The sequence below is a fragment of the Sapajus apella genome, unplaced genomic scaffold (genome assembly GCF_009761245.1).
Source record: "Sapajus apella isolate SASKATOON/1434 unplaced genomic scaffold, GSC_monkey_1.0 scaffold7, whole genome shotgun sequence".
Taxonomy (NCBI): domain Eukaryota; kingdom Metazoa; phylum Chordata; class Mammalia; order Primates; family Cebidae; genus Sapajus; species Sapajus apella.
Genome location: NW_022436947.1, coordinates 12685656 through 12701442, shown reverse-complemented (window position 1 = coordinate 12701442; position 15787 = coordinate 12685656). Strand labels below are relative to the sequence as shown.

At 59.6% G+C, this 15787-nt stretch overlaps 1 protein-coding gene across 4 annotated transcripts in view; it reads left to right on the top strand.

Moving 5' to 3' along the window:
* The window catches only part of FLNC (filamin C), a 31310-nt gene extending 16902 nt beyond the window's left edge, over positions 1-14408 (top strand). For 2 of the 4 annotated variants that reach the window (XM_032276025.1, XM_032276024.1), the window contains 26 exons: positions 433-606; positions 716-878; positions 1138-1298; positions 2377-2544; positions 2623-2746; positions 3234-3390; positions 3465-3654; positions 3846-3869; positions 3997-4244; positions 5082-5181; positions 5467-5607; positions 5887-6015; positions 6110-6283; positions 7438-7599; positions 7674-7877; positions 8610-8762; positions 8859-8981; positions 9130-9372; positions 9569-9838; positions 9933-10070; positions 10357-10472; positions 11665-11797; positions 11902-12078; positions 12279-12497; positions 13160-13369; positions 13487-14408. In XM_032276025.1, the coding sequence (XP_032131916.1) occupies positions 433-606; positions 716-878; positions 1138-1298; positions 2377-2544; positions 2623-2746; positions 3234-3390; positions 3465-3654; positions 3846-3869; positions 3997-4244; positions 5082-5181; positions 5467-5607; positions 5887-6015; positions 6110-6283; positions 7438-7599; positions 7674-7877; positions 8610-8762; positions 8859-8981; positions 9130-9372; positions 9569-9838; positions 9933-10070; positions 10357-10472; positions 11665-11797; positions 11902-12078; positions 12279-12497; positions 13160-13369; positions 13487-13674 (4289 nt within the window). In that variant the 3' untranslated portion in view covers positions 13675-14408. Of the gene's footprint in view, positions 1-432; positions 607-715; positions 879-1137; positions 1299-2376; positions 2747-3233; positions 3391-3464; positions 3655-3845; positions 3870-3996; positions 4245-4649; positions 4770-5081; positions 5182-5466; positions 5608-5886; positions 6016-6109; positions 6284-7437; positions 7600-7673; positions 7878-8609; positions 8763-8858; positions 8982-9129; positions 9373-9568; positions 9839-9932; positions 10071-10356; positions 10473-11664; positions 11798-11901; positions 12079-12278; positions 12498-13159; positions 13370-13486 lie in introns of all 4 variants that reach the window. The other 2 variants (XM_032276027.1, XM_032276023.1) reach the window with 2 other exon arrangements.
* Positions 14409-15787: the final 1379 nt, after the last annotated feature.

Genomic DNA, 15787 nt, shown 5'->3' with positions numbered 1-15787 from the left:
TGTGCCTCTGAGCGTTTTTCTGGAGAGTTTCCTTCTTTCATCTGCTTAAGGGGTACCCTGATCCAAAAAGCTGAAACTCTGCTCTGGAGGAGCCAGGGGGAAAGCTTTGGGGTAGAGGGTGACAAGAGTCAGGAGACAGTAAGTGAGAATGGGTCATCTTCGAGGGGTCAGACCTTGGCTAGGCATGGGGCACGGCGGAGGGATGCAAGACCCAGGCCCACAGCTTGGTGGGTGACTCATGTCAACAGAGAATGTTGCTACGTGGAGAAGGGAGTAAAGGCAGAGACTGGAGTTTACAGGGGTGCCGGGGAGGGTGGGGGCCCAGGCTTTGATTGGAGGGGCAGCCTGGGAGTTGGGGAGGGGGAGAGGAGGGGGAGAATCTGTGTGAAGGCTGCCCCCACCCCTGCTGAGTTCATGTCTCCTGGGCTTCAGGTGTCCTGCGGGAGGTGACCACTGAGTTCACTGTGGATGCAAGATCCCTGACAACCACGGGTGGCAACCACGTGACAGCTCGTGTGCTCAACCCCTCGGGTGCCAAGACAGACACCTACATGACAGACAATGGGGATGGCACCTACCGGGTGCAGTACACTGCCTACGAAGAGGGTGAGGGCCGGGCGAGTGGGCAGGGCTGGGATGTGATGACAGCGCCCTTGGGGCAGGAGGGTGGTGGGGGTGCACACTCCCTGATGGATGCCCCATGGCCGGCTTCCAGGAGTGCATTTGGTGGAGGTCCTGTATGATGAGGTCGCTGTGCCCAAGAGCCCTTTCCGAGTGGGCGTGACTGAGGGCTGTGATCCCACCCGTGTCAGGGCCTTTGGGCCAGGCCTGGAGGGTGGCTTGGTCAACAAGGCCAACCGCTTCACCGTGGAGACCAGGTACCCTCCCCCTTTGCTAGCCTGAGCCTGTGGCCACCCTTTCCCAGCCCCCCGCCCTCCTTGCTCATCCCTCTGCCTGCGCTCAGCCCCACCCCATCCTCCCTCAGGGGTGAGGCAGGAGCAGATCTCCCCCAGGGGTTTGTTTCTCCTCCTCTGGGCCCCCAGTGGCCTGCTGTCTTTCCTCCCTATCCTCCACTCCGCTACTCCCCCATCCTCACTCACTGGTCTTACGAAGCTGATGGGTGGTGTCATCTCGCAGGGGAGCCGGCACTGGGGGCCTCGGCCTAGCCATCGAGGGCCCCTCGGAAGCCAAGATGTCCTGCAAGGACAACAAGGATGGTAGCTGCACCGTGGAGTATATCCCCTTCACCCCTGGAGACTATGACGTCAACATCACCTTCGGGGGGAGGCCCATCCCAGGTGTGCAGAGAGCGGTGGGGGTCTCAGGAAAGACAAGGGAGGGTGCGGGATACTCGCTCCACGAGGGGGAAACTGGAAGGAAGTTGGATGAGAATGTTCAGACAGAGGATAGCCTAGAGCAGGTCAGGGTGGAGCCCAGCCAGAGGGAGGATGTGAAGGAGGCAGACAGGCAGTGAGGGTGGATACGACAGCCCCTCCAGGTCAATGCCAGGAACCCACTCTGGCCTCCTAGCTCCTTGCCTGGAGTGCGAGACCTTGGCTGAGCAGGTCCACTGCTCACTATGTGTCCAGAAACTCAGACGCAGCCCAGGCTCCTCTTGTCAGCTCAGGCCAGCCTTGGGCCTTCTTGCTCGTATCGTCTGCAGAGAACTCCCCTGCCTTCTGCAGGCTCAGCTACAGGTCATGTCTTCAAATATTGCATGACTTGGGACTGCTGAAATTGGAAACTTTTTCCCTTACCTAATTTCCCATCTTTTTATTATTTCAGCCACAGTGTCAGAAATATATTTGATTTTTAAAAAATCTTTTATGGCTGGGCGCAGTGGTTCATGCCTGTAATTCCAGCACTTTGGGAGGCCAAGGTGGGTAGATCACCTCAGATCAGGAGTTTGAGACCAGCCTGACCAACATGGAGAAATCCCGTCTCTACTAAAAATACAGAATTAGCTGGGTGTGGTGGTGGGCGCCTGTAATCCCAGCTACTGGTGAGGTGAGGCAAGAGAATTGCTTGAACCCGGTGGTGGAGCTTGTGGTGAGCTGAGATCTCGCCATTGCACTCTAGCCTGGGCAACAAGAGCAAAACTCTGTCTCAGAAAAAAAAAATTATTTCCACATTTTTAGGAAGGCCTTATCTTCCAGGCCTGGGACCCACATGAGTGAGGTTTGCCCAGCCTCAGTCTGCAGCCAAGTTCATTTATTCTTGTGTGCGTTTTCTTAGCAAGTTCCTAGGTGTGTTTCCATGTTGTTCTGACTTCCCTGTGGGCATTTCAAAGGCAGGAAGGCCTCCTCCTCCGTGGCTTTTCAGCATCAGGGGACCCTCCCAGGCGGTCGGCAGGAGCTGATGTTCTTCTCCTTACAGGGAGCCCGTTCCGGGTGCCGGTGAAGGATGTGGTGGACCCCGGGAAAGTGAAGTGCTCAGGCCCAGGGCTGGGGGCCGGTGTCAGGGCCCGGGTCCCCCAGACCTTCACCGTGGACTGCAGTCAGGCTGGCCGGGCACCCCTGCAGGTGGCTGTGCTGGGTCCCACAGGTATAGAATGGCCGGGGCAGGGAGGAGGGAGGTTAGGGGGGTGCCTGGAGGCTCTACTGACCCTGTGCCCTTGTCCAGGTGTGGCCGAGCCTGTGGAGGTGCGGGACAATGGAGATGGCACCCACACTGTCCACTACACCCCAGCCACAGACGGGCCCTACACGGTAGCCGTCAAATATGCTGACCAGGAGGTGCCACGCAGGTGAGGACCAGCGCTGGGCTCCCATGCTGTAGCTGAGCTGAGGTGCTCCTGCTGGGGAGGCACCGTAGGGTCACTGCTGGGGGCCCCTGGGAGAGACCGTCCTGCTGTCAGCCTCATCCAGTCTCCCTGCCCCATCCAGCTCTTCCCCAGGGCTCTGCCCTGAGGCTATCTTGCCCCAGGAGCTTCTACAGCAAAACTAGCGCCTTAGGAAAGGTGCAGGAGGCCTGGGCCAGGGCCTCCCCCGAGGCTCTCCCACAGCACCTTCCTGGGGAATGGAGAAGAAGTGCCGTGTCTCTGTCACAGGAGTCCCAGAGGGGCCCTGCCCCCCGACTCAGATTGTAAATAGCTTCTGGGAACTGGTCCCTCCTCCTTGGTCCACAGTCCTCCCTCCTGCCCATGTTTATGGGGAGGACTCTGGCTCAAGAGGAAATCACCCCGTACCCTGTCCATAGCCCCCATCAACTGTCTATCCCTTCTGTTCCTCAAGCCCCTTCAAGATCAAAGTCCTTCCAGCTCACGATGCCAGCAAGGTACGGGCCAGTGGCCCCGGCCTCAACGCCTCTGGCATCCCTGCCAGCCTGCCGGTGGAGTTCACCATCGACGCACGGGATGCTGGTGAGGGGTTGCTCACTGTCCAGATCCTGGTGAGTCCCTGCACAGCCCACCCCCAGGTCATGCTCCAGGCACAGGCAGGCCTTGACCTCTGCTTCTCCCTCAGGACCCCGAGGGTAAGCCCAAGAAGGCCAACATCCGGGACAATGGGGATGGCACTTACACCGTGTCCTACCTGCCAGACATGAGTGGCCGGTACACCATCACCATCAAATATGGTGGCGACGAGATCCCCTACTCGCCCTTCCGCATCCATGCTCTGCCCACTGGGGACGCCAGCAAGTGCCTTGTCACAGGTAGGTGCCCACCCGCTCCTCGTGCCCTGCTCACCACCCAGCCCTTAAAGCCCCTCCAGAGCCCTGGCCTGGTCCCCAGGGGTCTGCTGGTGAGAGGACACACATGTCCCAGCCCTGGCCCTGCCCTCCCCCACACAATGCCCCAGCCCACACTGAGCACGGCCTGGCCTCACACTCTTCTCTCTTTCCAGTGTCCATTGGAGGCCACGGCCTGGGTGAGTGCCCTTTCTCTCCTCTTCTTGCTGTGGGCCAGGGTGGTTAGTAGTCGGGGGTGGGCAGCCAGGAACAGAGAGGGCTGCCTCCAGACCTCCAGCCCCCTGAGCAGGATCTCCCACATGGCAGGTGCCTGCCTGGGCCCCCGAATCCAGATTGGGCAGGAGACGGTGATCACAGTGGATGCCAAGGCAGCCGGCGAGGGGAAGGTGACGTGCACGGTGTCCACACCGGATGGGGCGGAGCTCGATGTGGATGTGGTTGAGAACCATGACGGTACCTTTGACATCTACTACACAGCGCCCGAGCCGGGCAAGTACGTCATCACCATCCGCTTTGGGGGCGAGCACATCCCCAACAGCCCCTTCCACGTGCTGGTAAGCTCCAAAGCCACCACAAAAGACTAGCTGGCCGTGGTCGGTCGGGGGGCATGAGGGGCTGGCCGTTTTAGCAGCAGCCGGGATCCCAGATAACTGTCCCCAAGGAATCCCACTTCTTTGAGGGCTCCTGGGGCCAGAGGGCTCCAGGATGGAGCCTTAGCTTTCCCCACAGCCCCCCGAAGTGGGAGGAGAACAGGGCCCTGCCCCCTGCCGGAACCCACTGCATGCTCCACCATCCCCAGCTCCCGCTCCCCAGAGGCTGCCCCGCAGGAGGATGAAGCCCTCCAAGAGGCAAGCACCCAAGACATCACCCAGCATTTCAGACTCCTGGGCCTTTCTCTGAGTCAGCCCCTGGGCCTGCGAGCCTGCCACACCCTGTGCCCCCTTGCCTTGCCTCCCCAGGCGTGTGACCCCCTGCCGCATGAGGAGGAGCCCTCTGAAGTGCCGCAGCTGCGCCAGCCCTACGCTCCTCCCCACCAGCCCTACGCTTCTCCCAGGCCTGGCGCCCGCCCCACACCTTGGGTACTGCGCCTTCCGCCGGGCAACGTCCTCCTTCTCCTCCTCCCCTTCCTTCATTTCTTGTCTCTAATCTTCTGTAGCCAGGGCTGAAGCGTGGTCTGGGGGCCTCTTGGGGAACAGGCAGGACTCAGGCTGGGCAGATGGAGCCCCGCTTGGGCACGGCACTCCTTCTCTTGCAGCTGACGCACCTGTCTTGCCATGCTGGTTTCACCATTAACTACCTTGTTCTTTCCTCACTCTCCAACTTTAGTCATGGCATGGGCCAAGCTCCCGGGCCTTCCCCAGTCACTGACTGTTCCCTCTTACCTGCCGCAGGCCACAGAGGAGCCAGTGGTGCCCGCAGAGCCAATGGAATCCATGCTGAGGCCCTTCAACCTGGTCATCCCCTTCACGGTGCAGAAAGGGGAGCTCACAGGTACTGCCCTGCGGCCCCCAGGCATGCCCTGTGTCTTAGGGATGAAAACCGAGGCCCAGGGAGAGGAAGTGAGCTCTACCCAGGGCCACACAGCAGGTTGAGCAGAGCCAGAACTCGGGTGCAAACCATCTGTCCCCCAGTTCAGGGCTCGGGCCACTGCCACAGGCTGTCTCCCAGTGCCTGGCCTCCCAGGTGGCAGCAGAAGCACTCAGGAGCAGGCCTGGGACAACAGGGAGGTTGCAGTGCGGGAAACCAGGGTCCCCATGTAACTGCATCTCCCTGCAGGGGAGGTGCGGATGCCCTCCGGGAAGACGGCACGGCCCAACATTACCGACAACAAGGACGGCACCATCACAGTGAGGTATGCGCCCACCGAGAAAGGCCTGCACCAGATGGGGATCAAGTACGACGGCAACCACATCCCCGGTGAGTTGGGGGCTGGGCTGGGCTGGGGCTTGGGTGAGAGGAGCTGGCAGCAGCTTCAGTCCTGCCTTCCTTCTTTCAACAAATATTTATTGAGCACCCGCTGTGTGCAGACACCAGGCGAGGCCCCAGGGAGGCTCATACCCTGGTGGGAGGCAGACCTCCACCAGCTGGGTCCCTACGGCAGAGACAGAGGGGGTTGGCAGGGAGGCTGCTGGAAGGTGCTGTGGGCTCAGACAATCCCTGATGCTGACCTGGCCCCCTTTTTCTCTCTACCCCCAGGGAGCCCCTTGCAGTTCTATGTGGATGCCATCAACAGCCGCCATGTCAGTGCCTACGGGCCAGGCCTGAGCCATGGCATGGTCAACAAGCCAGCCACCTTCACCATTGTCACCAAAGATGCTGGAGAAGGTGAGGGAGCGGCAGGTTGGGGGCTGGGGTGGAGACTCACCAGGAGCAGGGGCGAGGGCAGGAACTCTGATCTTGGCCCCACCTCCACCTACAGGGGGTCTGTCGCTGGCCGTGGAGGGCCCATCCAAGGCAGAGATCACCTGTAAGGACAACAAGGATGGCACCTGCACCGTGTCCTACCTGCCGACTGCACCTGGGGACTACAGCATCATCGTGCGCTTCGATGACAAGCACATCCCGGGGAGCCCCTTCACAGCTAAGATCACAGGTGAGGAGGATGAATGGGCACGTGCAGCCCACGAGACACACACACCCTGCATACAGTGCACACACCCCGCATACAGTGCACACACCCCGCATACAGGGCGTGCACACCCCGCATACACTGTACACACCCTACATACAGTGCACGCACACCCCGCATACAGTGCGCACACCCCGCAAACAGTTCGCACACCCCGGATATGGTGCGCACACCCTGCATACAGGATGCGCACACCCCACATACAAGACACACACACCCTGCATACAGTGCATGGACGGGATTTGTAAGCCCAGCTCCTTCAAGTCACCTGTGACATTAAGGCAGAGACCCTTCGAGGTGTGAGGGGTCATATTTTGATAAATGTAGAAACACTGTATTCTCCACGGCAGCTAAGAAGCAGTCAGCCACTCGTTATGCCTGAAAACACATTGCCTCATTTAGTCTTTGAAGTCACTCTTGAGAAGTTAGGGCATGGATAATCCTTTCAGTCTCGCTCTTTCACCCAGGCTGGAGTGCAGTGGTGCGATCTCAGCTCACTGCAACCTCTGCCTCCCAGGTTCAAGCAATTCTCCTGCCTCAGCCTCCTGAGTATGTGGGATTACTGGCGTTCACCACCATGCCCAGCTAATTTTTGTATTTTTAGTAGAGACGGGATTTCATCATGTTAGTCAGGCTGGTCTCAGACTCCTGACCTCATGATCCGCCCACCTCGGCTTCCCAGAGTGCTGGGATTACAAGTGTGAGCCACCATGCCAGGCCGGATAATCCTTTTGATAGATGAGGAACCCCATTCCAGAGAGGCCAAGCAACGTGATTATAGCCACACAGCGAGGAAGGGGTCTGTGTGGTCCCGTCCAGTGTTTTGTTATCACGAACACCATGTGACTCAGGGTTAAAATGCAGGAGGCTTCCTTTAGGGATTTAGCCCACAAAGGACCGAGGCAGCCACAGTGGAACTCGGGTACAGGCCCCTCTTAGCTTCTGGCAGCTCACACGTGAGTGTGGACTGCGCTTTCCAGGCCTTGGCCTCCATGTGCCTGGGAGTGGTCCCCATGTCTATTGAGTCCAGCAGCGCCTGCCCAGGAGGGTTCCTGAGCCCTGTAAGGGCAGGGCCTGCCTGGAGTCACATCAGCCTGATGCCCCAACTCCCCCACCAGGTGATGACTCCATGAGGACCTCACAGCTGAACGTGGGCACCTCCACGGACGTGTCGCTGAAGATCACTGAGAGTGATCTGAGCCAGCTGACCGCCAGCATCCGCGCCCCCTCGGGCAATGAGGAGCCCTGCCTGCTGAAGCGCCTGCCCAACCGGCACATTGGTGAGCAAGGGGCCTTGCAGGATGTCAGGGGTGGGGGCCCACGGGATGCTCTGCCTGACACCCGCTTTCCACAGGGATCTCCTTCACCCCCAAAGAGGTTGGGGAGCATGTGGTGAGCGTGCGCAAGAGTGGCAAGCACGTCACCAACAGCCCCTTCAAGATCCTGGTGGGGCCGTCTGAGATCGGGGACGCCAGCAAGGTGCGGGTCTGGGGCAAGGGACTTTCCGAGGGCCACACGTTCCAGGTGGCAGAGTTCATCGTGGACACTCGCAATGCAGGTACCTCCTGCCCCCGAGACCTCCATTCCAGCGGGTGCCTCGAAGGCACTTGTCCTTCTGTCCTGCCCAGTACCCCGTTGGCCACACTCCTCCCCAGAACTTCCTGGCCAGTCTGTGTCGAGATTCGAATTCTGGGGCCCATTGGGGGACAGTGAATGGCTCCAGATTAGTTCTCTCACTTTTTTTTTTTGAGATAGACTCTCACTCTGTCGCTTAGGCTGGAGTGCAGTGGTGCCATCTCAGCTCACTGCAGCCTCTGCCTCCCAGGTTCAAGCGATTCTTCAGCCTCAGCCTCCCAAGTAGCTGGGACTACAGGCGCATGCCACCATGGCCGGCTAATTTTTGTATTTTTAGTAGAGACAGGGTTTCACCATATTGGCCAGACTGGTCTCGAACTCCTGACCTTATGATCCACCCACCTTGGCCTCCCCAAGTGCTGGGATTACAGGCGTGAGCCATGGCGCCTGACCAAGTTTTCTCACTTTTAAGAGAAACCTCAGCTGTCCTGAGTTTCTGTCTCTCCCTTGCTCACTGGAACTCAAGAGGCTTGCCTTAAGGAATTTTCCAGACCGCCTGTCCCGCGGTGCCCCCATCTCCTCCCACTGAGCCATTTTTGTTAGTGGTCACTACGCACATCAGGGGACCATTCTGGGTGGAGCCTCCATTCTGGGGAGAGCATTGTGGCTGGGCCAGCCTAGGACTGAGGGAGACATGTTCCTGGCTTTCCCCCAGGTTATGGCGGCTTGGGGCTGAGTATTGAAGGCCCCAGCAAGGTGGACATCAACTGTGAGGACATGGAGGATGGGACATGCAAAGTCACCTACTGCCCTACCGAGCCCGGCACCTACATCATCAACATCAAGTTTGCTGACAAGCACGTGCCTGGTAAGGCTCTGGGCAGAAGTCGGATGTCAAGAGACAGGGGAAGCCAGGAGGCCGGGGTCTGAGGTTCCTAACCCACCCTCTGTCCCCCCGCTGTAGGAAGCCCCTTCACTGTGAAGGTGACCGGCGAGGGCCGAATGAAGGAGAGCATCACCCGGCGTAGACAGGCGCCTTCCATTGCCACCATTGGCAGCACCTGTGACCTCAACCTCAAGATCCCAGGTAGAAGCCTGGAGGAGCCTGGGTGGGCAGGTGGTGGGAGAGGGCTGGCCCGGGCCAGAGCCCACCTTTTGGGTCTCCACCCTCCACCCTGCTTCCTCACCCCTCGCTCTCACTTCCCTCCCTCACCCTGGCTGCTTTGCCCACACAGGGAACTGGTTCCAGATGGTGTCTGCCCAGGAGCGCCTGACGCGCACCTTCACACGCAGCAGCCACACCTACACCCGCACGGAGCGCACGGAGATCAGCAAGACACGGGGCGGGGAGACGAAGCGAGAGGTGCGGGTGGAGGAGTCCACCCAGGTCGGCGGGGACCCCTTCCCCGCTGTGTTTGGGGACTTCCTGGGCCGGGAGCGCCTAGGCTCCTTTGGCAGCATCACCCGGCAGCAGGAGGGTGAGCACTGCACGCTGGGCTGGCGGGATCCTCACGGCGGGACGGGAGGGTGCTGCCAGCCAGGCCTGACGCTGGCAGACTGGCCCCGAACACCAGGGCTTGTCTGAGCAGATGAGGAAGTTTAACTGACGGGGTAGGGAAGGGCCAGGGCTCGAAAGAATCCCAGTGTCGCCCTGACATCCCCCAAACCCTGCAGGTGAGGCCAGCTCTCAGGACATGACTGCACAGGTGACCAGCCCATCAGGCAAGATGGAAGCCGCGGAGATCGTCGAGGGTGAGGACAGTGCCTACAGCGTGCGCTTTGTGCCCCAGGAGATGGGGCCCCACACGGTCGCTGTCAAGTACCGTGGCCAGCATGTGCCCGGCAGCCCCTTTCAATTCACTGTGGGGCCGCTGGGTGAAGGTGGTGCTCACAAGGTGCGGGCCGGAGGCACAGGGCTGGAGCGAGGCGTGGCCGGAGTGCCAGGTAAGGGGCAGGTGGCCAGGAGTGGGGACGAAGTCAGAGCAGCCAGTTTAAGGGGCGATGGTGCTGAAGAGTGCCCTACCTTCCCTCTGCTCAGCCGAGTTCAGCATCTGGACCCGAGAGGCCGGCGCTGGGGGCCTGTCCATTGCTGTGGAGGGTCCTAGCAAGGCAGAGATTGCATTTGAGGATCGCAAAGATGGCTCCTGCGGTGTCTCCTATGTCGTCCAGGAACCAGGTAGGCATCCACGCTGGCAGTGGGGGCTGGGCCTGCCTGACCTTCTAGACTGGGTTTCTGCTCACTGGCCAGGCAGAAGATGCCTGGGGCCACAGAACTCCCCTACCCGGGGTCCCTGCTCTTCCTCTGCCCCGTCTCCCTCCATCCCACACCCTCAGAAACGTGTGTCTGTCTCCAGGGCTGAGCTCTGACCACGGAGCCTGTCCTGGGATAAGGCTGGGGTGGGGAGGCCCCTACCCCACCAACCTCCATCCTGGGGCCTGTGCTGACTGGTTTCTTTCCCCAGGTGACTATGAGGTCTCCATCAAGTTCAATGATGAGCACATCCCAGACAGCCCCTTTGTGGTGCCCGTGGCCTCCCTCTCGGATGATGCTCGCCGTCTCACTGTCACCAGCCTCCAGGTTTGTGCCCAGGATAGGGGTGGAGAGTTTCTGCTACCTGAGAGATGGGCAGGAGTTGAGGACAGCAGGTCCATGGGGCCAGGGTTTTAGCAGTGACTTTGGAAAGGCCAGTTAGAAGTCCCTTCTTGGAAGGCACAAGGCAGGACCCTTGGGGATGGTGGGCTCCGTCCCTGTGGGCTCACCCCTGCACTGGGGCACACAAGGCCTCGTTCTGCCTTTCTCAAGGTGTGTCTGCCTGTCCTACTGCCACCTGCCATTTCTTTTTACAGTGTTCCACCTTTTTCTGTTCTAAGAATGCTAGATGCTAACATTTATGAGCATGAGAGTATAAAATCTATATAAACTAAGAGTAAACCAGTTTGCAGAGAGAGTGTGAGAGGCTCCTCCAAATCCAATGCCTACGGCCTGCAGAGCCTGGGCTGTGTCCTCTCTGGGTCCCTGGGGGCCTGGCTTGCTTTCTCTTGCTGACTTCTAGAGAGGTAGTGTCTTCCTTTCATTCTGTCCTAGGGGACATGTGCAAGGCAGGCTCTCAGCAAGTCACACTGACACATGCAACCAGGGGCCAGGTGTCCAGGGGACATACTGTAAAGGAGCTTCTGCATAGGGGGCACAGAACAGGCCTCACCCCAGCTCCTCCTGCCCCCTGCCAGCTGCCCCTCAGGTGGTCACATTAGCCGGTCCAGAGCCCTTGTGCATCTCCTCCCACTCCTGAACCTGGCTCCCACATGCAGGCTCCAGTTCCCTCCCCCAGAGCCCTTATAGGCTGCTTCTGGTCCTCCCTGTTGGTCCACTTCCTCCAGGAAGCTCTCCCAGGCCAGTCCAGCCAAACTCGGCTTCCTACATCAGAGCTCTCCAGCACCCCAAGCCCACACAGACAATCAGGCACTGGCCCTCCACCCTCAGGCTGCTTCACACAAAGTGGGGCCCTTCCTTCCTCAGCCAGGACAGAGCACATCATCTCTCATCTCCCACACGCCAAGCACAGCTAGGATAGCAGGTGCATGTAGAGGGTTGCATACCAGACTCTGGTTCCTCCTGCTCCCAGGCTGGACTGGCAGGAAGGGGCCAGGTTGGATGTGGGGTGGTGGTAGCCTCTGGGCTGAGCTTATAGTGAGCATGGTGTGGGGCTGCAGAAAAGACTGTTCCAGCCCCGGCCTCCCAGGAGTCTGAGCATCCTCCATGGCTTTTGCAGGAGACGGGGCTCAAGGTGAACCAGCCAGCATCCTTTGCAGTGCAGCTGAACGGCGCCCGAGGTGTGATTGATGCCCGGGTTCACACACCCTCGGGGGCCGTGGAGGAGTGCTATGTCTCTGAGCTGGACAGTGGTGAGCTGCCCCTGCCCCTGCCCCTGCCCACCCCCTGACAGCTGGGGCCTTCTGGGAAGGGGAAGGGAAGGATGGAAGCTAAGCCACTAACCCTCTATCCACAGACAAGCACACCATCCGCTTCATCCCCCATGAGAATGGCGTCCACTCCATCGATGTCAAGTTCAACGGTGCCCACATCCCTGGAAGTCCCTTCAAGATCCGCGTTGGGGAGCAGAGCCAGGCTGGGGACCCAGGCTTGGTGTCAGCCTATGGTCCTGGGCTCGAGGGAGGCACTACTGGTGAGGGCCAGGAGCTGGGGAACAGGGTGATTTCTGGGGGTGCTTGGCCACTCACTAGTCTGGTGCTGCTTTGCTCCAGAGGCAGGGGCCCTGCTCCCTGAGCCAGGAGTCCTCACAGAGGCTGCCCAGGGAGCTGGGGCCCGGACCCTCTTGGGCCACAAGCCCTTCCTGTCCTCAGCCTTGCTCCCTCTGGCCCCAAGGTGTGTCATCAGAGTTCATCGTGAACACCCTGAACGCTGGCTCGGGGGCCTTGTCCGTCACCATTGATGGCCCCTCCAAGGTGCAGCTCGACTGTCGGGAGTGTCCTGAGGGCCACGTGGTCACTTACACTCCCATGGCCCCTGGCAACTACCTCATTGCCATCAAGTATGGTGGCCCCCAACACATCGTGGGCAGCCCCTTCAAGGCCAAGGTCACAGGTGAGTGCTGGCTCAGGGGAGGCCCACCCAGCCTGCAGCCCAGTCCAGCCTGGAGGGCTCTGGTGCCCACCCACATCCAGGCCATAGTCTGCCCTAGACATCACGGTCAGTTACCAGGGATAGAGGTGGGCCTGGCTCCACACAGCACACACTCTGTGGAGCCTCGAGTGACCGTGTGCATATTCCATTCTTCCTCCCATCTTGGCCTCCCTCCTTCATCTCTGGCCTTTGCTGGCTCCTGAGGCTCTAGCGTCCCTTTCTTCCCTCCTGGCTTCCCAAATTCCCCGGCTCCAGGAAGACACAGTCAGTACTGAGCAAGCTCCCCTTCCCGGGGCTGTCTATAGGATGGGTTGGGTGGGTGTTCCTTTGCAAAGTGACTCTTACCCTGTGACTTGGCCTGAGTTCCCTACAAAGCCTGCCAGGATGAGGGACATAGCCCTCTGAGGCCCCAGCCCTAGGGTGAAGCATGAATTGGAACAGGCAGCTCCAGCCCTGGCAGGGAATGGGGCTGGGCTCCTAGAGTGGCCCTTGGAGGAATCTGGGGGAGCCCTGGATGTAGGCAGTGAGTCCCACCGGGTGGCAGCGCTGGCTGAGGGTCCCCTGCCTGGGGAACACCAGGAAGCCCTTCTGACCAGGTTTGTGCCCCTCCACCCGCCCCACAGGTCCGAGGCTGTCCGGAGGCCACAGCCTTCACGAAACATCCACGGTTCTGGTGGAGACTGTGACCAAGTCTTCCTCAAGCCGGGGCTCCAGCTACAGCTCCATCCCCAAGTTCTCCTCAGATGCCAGCAAGGTGGTGACTCGGGGGCCTGGGCTGTCCCAGGCTTTCGTGGGCCAGAAGAACTCCTTCACCGTGGACTGCAGCAAAGCAGGCAGGTGGAGGGGGAGGGCGTCTTCCAGGATGGGAGCAAGATGCCATCTGGGAGCAGGGTGTGGGTTCCCGTCAGGGCCTCCCTGGTGTGAGCCCGGCCCTCTGCCTCCCTCTCCAGGCACCAACATGATGATGGTGGGCGTACACGGGCCCAAGACCCCCTGTGAGGAGGTGTACGTGAAGCACATGGGGAACCGGGTGTACAACGTCACCTATACCGTCAAGGAGAAAGGGGACTACATCCTCATCGTCAAGTGGGGCGATGAAAGTGTCCCTGGAAGCCCCTTCAAAGTCAAGGTCCCTTGAATCCCAGAAGTGCCTCCCCAGCTTTGGCCCCCACCTCCAGCCAAACACACATCACACACACACACACACACACACACACACACACACGCCACACCCAGACACACGCATAGCATCAGACACTACAAACACCTGCCTTGGGGGTGAAGGCACAGCCTCCCCCCACACTGTGCCCCGGGGGTTGGAGGGCCTTGTCTGTTTCCGGACAGTGTCCCTCCCCGGGAATGTGACATGAGGGCTTACTGGGGCCAGGCTCAGAGACAGAGGCTGGGGCACAAGTGGGCTGAAGCCCTGAGTTTTCGGGCAGGGCTGACCAGTGGGGGAGCATTGTGTTGGGGGTGTCTGTGTGTGAGAGGTCACCCTCAAACTGCACTGCTGGCCAATCACCCTCCTGCCTCTGAGGACTTGGTCTGATCCCTCTGGTGGCTACAACCCCAGAGTTTTAAGGACTTGGAAAGGAAAATACAATCAGAGAAGAAAGACCCTGAAGCACCGCAGTGGCTTGGCACGGGGACTGGCCGAGCGGTGTGCACTCCGCCCAGGCCAGGCTTCCTGGGGGCCTGATTTCTCTCTTGCTGTCTCTTTTTTTAAAATGGTTGCACGTCTCTGCCCCATGGGGGGCCTTTTTTACACACTGCGAGGCCCAACTTTGTAGGGGAACTTTTGCACATGTCATGAGGCTCAGCTGGGAGCCGCTTAGGTGGAAAACTCCAAATAAAGTGCGGCTGTCGCAGACACTTGGCTGTTCTTTGCGTGCTGCCCTCTGGCCTGCCACATGAAAAACCCAGCCCTGGGGAGGCAGAGGCGACCTGGCTGTCGCCTGGAAGACTGACCCCAATCGAGGGGAAGATCCTGGAGTGGAAGTGAGGTCTGGGATGTTGGCAGATTGCTTGAAAGAAGCAGAAGCGGGGGCTCGTGGGAAGGGGTCCCAGCGGGAGGGTTTGTGGACAGTACAGGGTGTGGACACTGTTCTACAGTACTGCCCCAGGACCCCTGGGAGGCCAGTTTCAGTTCAGCCTGACCTCGAGGATGTTTTTCAAATTAAGACCTTAAAACTGAGCTCTGACTCAAACAGGAATATTCCTCAACCAGTAGGCAGGCAGAACCATGTGCAGACCCCGGCACCTTCCCTCCAGCTGGTTCCTGAATCAACCTGGGCTATTCCGTGCCCCGATCCAGCACTGAGCTTGCACAGGGACTCCCTCCTGAACTCCTGCACTAGCCCTGTCCTGGCCAGCTCCCTCCAACCTCCCCTCCCTGCTGCAGCTTGAGGGGGGTGGTCACTTTAAAGAGAGTATGCCCCTCTCTGTGGCTCCCTCCTGCTCCAGAGTAAAGTCTCTTCCTGACAAGGTCTCCAGGGTCTCCCAGGTTCAGACAGCAGTCTCTCCATCTGTATGAGTTGGGCAGCAAGCCCATTCCCCATTGTACCCTCCACCTCCAACCCCCCTTCACCACCTCTAGTTAACTGGGCACCCATGCTGTAATTTGGGCCCCTGCCCAGAAACACCCTTGCCTCCCCACCCTCTTCATCTTCCTGGCCAACGGGAAGTTTTCCTGGACCCCTCCCTGCCCCTCCTGGATCAGTGCCCCCAGCTCCCAAACCGCCCTGGGACACATCTCTAGCTGTATTTACGACCCTGAACTGTGGCCACATATCCAGGGCTCTGCCACCAGACTGAGCTCCCTGGCCCTGGGTGTGAATGAATGAGTGAATGTGTATGAATGAATAAGTACATGAGCAGCTGAGTAGCTGCAGCAGGGCGAAGAACACTTTCATTCAACTGATCCCACAACTCGACGCACCTGGGCATTTCAGCACACGGTGGTGGGCCTAGCAGAAAAACCCGCAAGGCCCCAACTCCTAATCCCTGACCTCCCTACCTTTTCATTTAACAGCCTCTCTGCTTCCTCCCTCCTTCACACCCTCCCACACATCCCTCCTCCCTCGCTGCTCTCCCTCCTCCTCATCCCTAGATGTGCTACTTTCCCGCTGGCCCCTCAGCTTGGGCTGCCTCCACCTGTGTGTGGCTCATATGCTCACAGACCTCGAGCCTGTCTGCTTCCAGCCAGCCAGTGTGGCCCTGGGTGCTGGCACTTATAGGCCCTTCCTCATTAA